The sequence below is a fragment of the Babylonia areolata genome, chromosome 21 (assembly GCF_041734735.1).
Source record: "Babylonia areolata isolate BAREFJ2019XMU chromosome 21, ASM4173473v1, whole genome shotgun sequence".
Lineage (NCBI taxonomy): Eukaryota > Metazoa > Mollusca > Gastropoda > Neogastropoda > Buccinidae > Babylonia > Babylonia areolata.
In genome coordinates, this window is record NC_134896.1 from 4,722,431 (window position 1) to 4,729,930 (window position 7,500).

General features: G+C 47.2%; 1 protein-coding gene across 1 annotated transcript in view; it reads left to right on the top strand.

Annotated features, from left to right (window-relative positions):
• LOC143296012 (usherin-like) overlaps positions 1 to 7,500 on the top strand; it is a 168,276-nt gene that overhangs the window by 128,251 nt on the left and 32,525 nt on the right. Inside the window, exons 54-56 of the mRNA XM_076607750.1 lie at positions 1,552 to 1,682; positions 4,917 to 5,104; positions 6,714 to 6,864. Of these exons, the coding sequence (XP_076463865.1) occupies positions 1,552 to 1,682; positions 4,917 to 5,104; positions 6,714 to 6,864 (470 nt within the window). The remainder of the gene's footprint in view (positions 1 to 1,551; positions 1,683 to 4,916; positions 5,105 to 6,713; positions 6,865 to 7,500) is intronic.

Here is a 7,500-nt window from a genome sequence, read left to right on the forward strand (position 1 = left end):
GGCTGCCATTGGGCACACATCATTCGTTTCCTGTGTCATTCAATCAGATTTCAGGCACACATACATACACTCTCAGTCAGACATGTAACATTTTATGTGTACGACAGTTTTATTTACCCTGGCATGTAGGCAGCCATACTCCGTTTTCGGGGGTGTGCATGCTGGGTATGTTCTTGTTTCCATAACCCACTGAATGCTGACATGGATTACAGGATCTTTAACATGCATATTTGATCTTCTGCGTGCGTACACACATGAAGGGGGTTCAGGCTTCAGCAGGTCTGCACATGTGTTGACCTGGGAGATCAGAAAAATCTCCACCCTTTACCCACCAGGCGCCATCACTGAGGTTTGAACCCGGGACCTTCAGATTGAAAGTCCAATGTTTTAACCATTTGGCTATTGCACCCGAATATTATTTTGGGTAAAAAGATGTAACTTGTTAAATAACAAGGTGAGGTTATGCAAATTATACAAAGCTTCAAAGCTTCAATCCATGTCTGTGTTGGCTCTGTGTCAGCTTTGTGCGCACGCCATGGAACCTCAAGGGCATGTACATATATATTTTTTAATGTATGTATAAGGAGTATAGGACAAATTCAAGGCTTAAATTGAGGTGGTCCTGTACCCTTAGTCCTTAAATTACGTGTGTGTGTGTGTGTGTGTGTGTGTTCAGATATGTGCAGATGTTGGCAGGTGAGGTGTGTATGTGTGTCTAGGTACATGCAGGTGTTGACAGGTGACGTGTGTGTGTGTGTCCAGGTACATTAGGTGTTGACAGGTGAGGTGTGTGTGTGTCCAGGTATGTGCATATGTTGGCAGTTAGGTGTGTGTGTGTCCAGGTATGTGCAGGTGTTGACAGGTGAGAGGTGTGTGTGTACAGGTACATGCAGGTGTTGACAGGTGAGGTGTGTGTGTCCAGGTACGTGCAGGTGTTGACAGGTGAGGTGTGTGTGTGTCCATGCAAGTGTTGACAGGTGAGAGGTGTGTGTGTCCAGGTACATGCAGGTGTTGACAGGTGAGAGGTGTGTGTGTCCAGGTACATGCAGGTGTTGACAGGTGAGGTGTGTGTGTCCAGGTACATGCAGGTGTTGACAGGTGAGAGGTGTGTGTGTACAGGTACATGCAGGTGTTGACAGGTGAGGTGTGTGTGTGTGTCCAGGTACATGCAGGTGTTGACAGGTGAGGTGTGTGTGTGTGTGTGTCCAGGTATGTGCAGGTTTTGACAGGTGAGATGTGTGTGTGTCCAGGTACATGCAGGTGTTGACAGGTGAGAGGTGTGTGTGTACAGGTACATGCAGGTGTTGACAGGTGAGGTGTGTGCGTGTCCAGGTACGTGCAGGTGTTGACAGGTGAGAGGTGTGTGTGTGTCCAGGTACGTGCAGGTGCTGGCAGGTGAGAGGTGTGTGTGTGTGTGTGTACAGGTACGTGCAGGTGTTGACAGGTGAGGTGTGTGTGTGTGTGTACAGGTACATGCAGGTGCTGGCAGGTGAGGTGTGTGTGTGTACAGGTACGTGCAGGTGTTGACAGGTGAGGTGTGTGTGTGTACAGGTATGTGCAGGTGCTGGCAGGTGAGAAGTGCTGCCCATCCCCGGTGGAGGACCGCGTGTCTGTGGGGCCGGGGGACAGCTGCTGTGGGGGGGTGCCCTACGATTCCTCGGGGGCTCAGTTCTGCTGTGGAGGTAGGCTGATGACCAAAACGTCAATAATATTTCATTATGCATATTTTGCTGTGACCCACTGGTGCAGACTTAGGCAGGGGTCTGGAATCCTGTCCTGTCCTGTCCAAACTGTCAGTCCTTGTTTGTTAGATGGACACCCCAGTCTCTGTGATGAAGGCAGCTGTACACTGAAGGTCCTCCACACAGCCGTAGAGCTTCCGGGTCACTGGAGTTAGGTCAGGCCAGTACCTCTTCCTGAGCACCTCATGGAGGGGGCGGGACTGCAGAAGGTGATGTGTTGTCTGGCTGTCAGTCCCACAGGTGTACCGTGCTGAGTGACCCAGTGCAGAATTTAGTGTTTAAATTACTATTAGTCCTGCTGTTGAGGTAGGCTGACGCCCAAAACAAAAATAATATTGAAGATGATGATATGATTATAGTGATGATGATGATGATGGTAATAATCTTTTTTTTAATGATAATGATAATAATGAAAGGTTAACTCACTCTGGATGATAGAATGCTATAGCGTTCCTAATATAAGGCATGGTTCCGGACGACAGAATGCTATAGTGGTTTTGACAATTAAAATTTTTTCCACATTTTCCTCATGGGGTAGCATAACAATCGCAGCTACACCGGGCATTGCTGGGCATTGCGAACTTGTCAAGGGTCGAAAGGAAAGTTTCTTCGTGAGATTCTGTAACTATACACTCGCTGGCAAGCCGTTGACCTCGGCACCCCACATGACAAGCTAATCTGCATATGTATTGAAAATGGCGTCGCAGGTGATACAAGTGGAAATTTTTGGAGCAAACTAGATCACGACAGTGGCTTTTTACTGCTGCTTAAGTAATTGAAATGCCTCAAACTGAAGGTTTCGACATCAGTGAGGATGATGAAGGCATTGAATAAAGTATCTGCAGGGAAGAAAGCTACCAGCAAGAAGGTACAGACAGTGACTCAGCTTCTGAGAGCAGTGAAGAGAGGGAGGGGGTGGGCGTACACACGACGTGAGGAGAGGGGTCAGTGGGTCAAGTACACGGAGTTTCATTCAGTCACTTTGTGTTTTGTATTTTTTGTGATTTTTTTGTTTCCTAACCTTAACAAATGGGTCATCTGCAGGGAAAAGCAAGGGAGAAAACTATTCGTCCAGAGTGAGTTAAAGGTCCAGTATTGAAGATAATGATATGATTATAATGATGATGCTGATGGTAATAATCTTTTTTTTAAATGATACTAATCTTGATGAAAGGTTACAGGTCCCATAGCTTTTTTCAGCCATTCAGGTGGCAGTGAATTCATATCCACTGTGTGTAGGGCTCAGCATTGGAAGGCGGGGCCCAGTCCTCTCCTTCCATGGTTTTTACCTTTCCTGACTGAAGTCAGGTTCCCATCCACACTGACCGAGTGAGGAAAATGGGAGTAAAGTGCCATTCCCCAGGACACAACACCAGGCCTCAAACCCTGATCACTGGTGAACAAGACTGATAAGTGGAACAGAAGTCCAACACCATGACATCTCTTCTATGATGAAGACAGCAATGATGATGATGATAATATAATAACAGTATCAGTAGCAACACTAGTATTGCAATTGTTGATAAAAGCAACAATATTTATTCTTTGTGAATTCAGGGCCTCTTTATTTTGCCTTTCCCTCAGTCTGTGGTGTGTTCAAGTCAGATGGATGCAGAATTATTGTCATGTTCAGACGACGAGGCAACAGTATTTTCTCGACTTCTGACCAGCTCACTTTATAATGTGGATCACCTTGTTTCTATAGTCAAATCAGTGATGGCATCTCTGTACATGTGGGTACACATGCATAGCATCAGTGTCAGTGTCTGTATCAAACCAACCGTGCAGCATCTTTCTGTTCTCTGATTTCTGCTTTTTCATGGACATGGTGAAGTGCATGATGCCAAAAAGAGGAGTTGTTCTGATACTCTCTGTTTGGCTGAATATATTTCTGTGTCCAGTGCCGCCTCGCACCCAGCCTGCCCCTTCTGGTACTGCTGTGGTTCCTCTCATGGAAATGTCAGCGCACTGTAGAATGAAGATGAGGTGGATGTACACCACACTCAAGAGTGGAAAGTGTCGATCATATGAAGTATTTGTATTTGTATTTGTATTTCTTTTTATCACAACAGATTTCTCTGTGTGAAATTTGGGCTGCTCTCCCCAGGGAGAGCGCATCGCTACACTACAGCGCCACCCATTTTTTTGTATTTTTTCCTGCATGCAGTTTTATTTGTTTTTCCTATCGAAGTGGATTTTTCTACAGAATTTTGCCAGGAACAACCCTTTTGTTGCCGTGGGTTCTTTTACGTCCGTTAAGTGCATGCTGCACACGGGACCTCGGTTTATCGTCTCATCCGAATGACTAGCGTCCAGACCACCACTCAAGGTCTAGTGGAGGGGGAGAAAATATCGGCGGCTGAACCGTGATTCGAACCAGCGCGCTCAGATTCTCTCGCTTCCTAGGCGGACGCGTTACCTCTAGGCCATCACTCCACTTGTACTGCATCAACCACAACATAGCGCCAAACAGAGCTCACACACAGGTCCCAGCGTACTGAAGCATGATGCAGTAAGTGCTCTCAGCCAAACAGCCAGTGCTGGAAGAAGTCTTAACTGTTCAGAAACCTTTACCTCTATATCTTACAGGTGAACTGGTGAGCAGTTACAATCTTCCTCTATGTTACAGTTGAACTGGTGAGCAGTTACAGTCTACCTGTATTTGTGACAGGTGAACTGGTGAGCAGTTACAATCTGTCTGTATTTGTGACAGGTGAACTGGTGAGCAGTTACAATCTACCTGTATTTGTGACAGGTGAACTGGTGAGCAGTTACAATCTACCTGTATTTGTGACAGGTGAACTGGTGAGCAGTTACAATCTACCTGTATTTGTGACAGGTGATCATTTGAGCAGTTACAGTCTACCTGTATTTGGTACAGATGACAATCTACCTGTATTTGTGACAGGTGAACTGGTGAGCAGTTACAGTCTTCCTGTGTTTGCTACAGATGACAATCTTGAGCAGTTACAGTCTACCTGTATTTGGTACAGATGACAATCTTGAGCAGTTACAGTCTACCTGTATTTGGTACAGATGACAGTCTACCTGTATTTGTGACTGGTGAACTGGTGAGCAGTTACAATTTACCTGTATTTGTGACAGGTGAACTGGTGAGCAGTTACAATCTTCCTGTGTTTGCTACAGATGACAGTTTACCTGTATTTGTGACAGGTGAACTGGTGAGCAGTTACAATCGCACCTGCTGTGGCAGGGCTGTGGTGGCAGAGAGCGCCATCTGTTGTGGTGACGGTGACGCAGGCCTCTCACACCCCCCACAGTCAGGGTTCACCTGTTGTGGTCAGCAGTACCTGGCTACAGACACCTCCCTCTGCTGTGTCAGCGACACGGGGCACGCCAAGGTCAGACAGGTGTCTTGTGGGAGAGTCAGGGGTCTTGTGGGAGAGTGGGAGAGTCAGGGGTCTTGTGGGAGAGTGGGAGAGTCAGGGGTCTTGTGGGAGAGTGGGAGAGTCAGGGGTCTTGTGGGAGAGTCAGGGGTCTTGTGGGAGAGTGGGAGAGTCAGGGGTCTTGTGGGAGACTCAGGGGTCTTGTGGGAGAGTGGGAGAGTCAGGGGTCTTGTGGGAGAGTGGGAGAGTCAGGGGTCTTGTGGGAGAGTGGGAGTGTCAGGGGTCTTGTGGGAGAATGGGAGTGTCAGGGGTCTTGTGGGAGAGTGGGAGAGTCAGGGGTCTTGTGGGAGAGTGGGAGTGTCAGGGGTCTTGTGGGAGAATGGGAGTGTCAGGGGTCTTGTTGGAGAGTCATGGGTCTTGTGGGAGAGTGGGAGAGTCAGGGGTCTTGTGGGAGAGTGGGAGAGTCAGGGGTCTTGTGGGAGAGTCAGGGGTCTTGTGGGAGAGTCAGGGGTCTTGTGGGAGAGTGGGAGAGTCAGGGGTCTTGTGGGAGGGGTCTTGTGGGAGAGTCAGGGGTCTTGTGGGAGAGTCAGGGGTCTTGTGGGAGAGTGGGAGAGTCAGGGGTCTTGTGGGAGAGTCAGGGGTCTTGTGGGAGAGTGGGAGAGTCAGGGGTCTTGTGGGAGAGTCAGGGGTCTTGTGGGAGAGTCAGGGGTCTTGTGGGAGAGTGGGAGAGTCAGGGGTCTTGTGGGAGAGTGGGAGAGTCAGGGGTCTTGTGGGAGAGTCAGGGGTCTTGTGGGAGAGTGGGAGACTCAGGGGTCTTGTGGGAGACTCAGGGGCCTTGTAGGAGAGTGGGAGAGTCAGGGGTCTTGTGGGAGAGTGGGAGACTCAGGGGTCTTGTGGGATAGTAGTGTGTCTTGTGGGAGAGTCAGGTGTCAGATTCCTGCCATTCAGGGCTGATAGCAGTCAGATACCTGGCATGAAATAAATTGCATATAGCATGGACTGAGAGAATAAGACCAGAATTCTTATATAAGTAGAAAAAAGTGCAAGATAATCAAAATCATGAATACTTATTTTTGGGGCTGTGTATGCTGTAACTATTGTGAAAAATGTTGTGATCATGTTGTTGTGGTTGTAAGGTTCATTCATTACATCCACAGAGAGAGGTTTGATTGGAATTTTAAACATTTCATTCTGTTCAGCAATAGGCCGCAGCACAGAGGCCTTCCCACAGGCACAGGGTGGAAGTGAGGGGAGGGGAGTGGGGGGTGGGGGGGAGGGGCCACTGCATGCAGACAGATAAACAGAAAGGCAGAGACACAGAGAGTGGTGCTTGTCAGCCTGAGAAGGGAGGGTTGTTCACATGCAGTCGCTTGTGCTGGCTAAACTCCACAGTTAACTATGAAACAAAACCAGATCTATGTGTACAGTCTGCCATGCTTACTGACCACAACTGTGGACTGGTAATGAGTATGTGACTTTTTACTTCTGAGCTGATATCTTGATATTTTGCACAAAGAAAAATAAACACCCTAAAAAATTTGTCAAGAGCTTCATCTTTTCTCTTATTTTTTGTTGTTGCCCCTATCATTTTTATAACTAAATGTAATCCATTATTCATGTGCAGGTGCATTTCTATGAAAGTGCAGAGGCCAAACTGGCAGCCAACGAAGTGTGCTGTGGTCTGGAGACAATTTCTGCGGGACTGTCTTGCTGCAATTATATGGGTTTTAATCCCGCAACCCAGACCTGTGCTGACAGCTCCAGTCTGCTATCTGGTGGGTTGCTCTTTTTGGGTTTTTTTATTTGTCAAGGTTATTTCTCATATTCTGTCATCATTTAACAGATTTATTATCGAAAAGCCAATATTCATAACCTCCACAGACATTTAGCCAAACACCAAAGCACATTCAAACACACAGACACACACACACACAATCTATTTCAGCATTCTCTTTTCATTGTGATATATTTTTCCAGTCTCTACCAGACCAGTTTTGACATTGTTTTCAGCCTTGATACGGTCCTACCACACCAGTTTTGACATTGTTTTCAGCCTTGATACGGTCCTACCAGACCAGTTTTGACATTGTTTTCAGCCTTGATACGGTCCTACCACACCAGTTTTGACATTGTTTTCAGCCTTGATACGGTCCTACCACACCAGTTTTGACATTGTTTTCAGCCTTGATACGGTCCTACCTGACCAGTTTTGACATTGTTTTCAGCCTTGATACGGTCCTACCTGACCAGTGTTGACATTGTTTTCAGCCTTGATACGGTCCTACCAGACCAGTGTTGACATTGTTTTCAGCCTTGATACGGTCCTACCTGACCAGTGTTGACATTGTTTTCAGCCTTGATACGGTCCTACCAGACCAGTGTTGACATTGTTTTCAGCCTTGATACGGTCC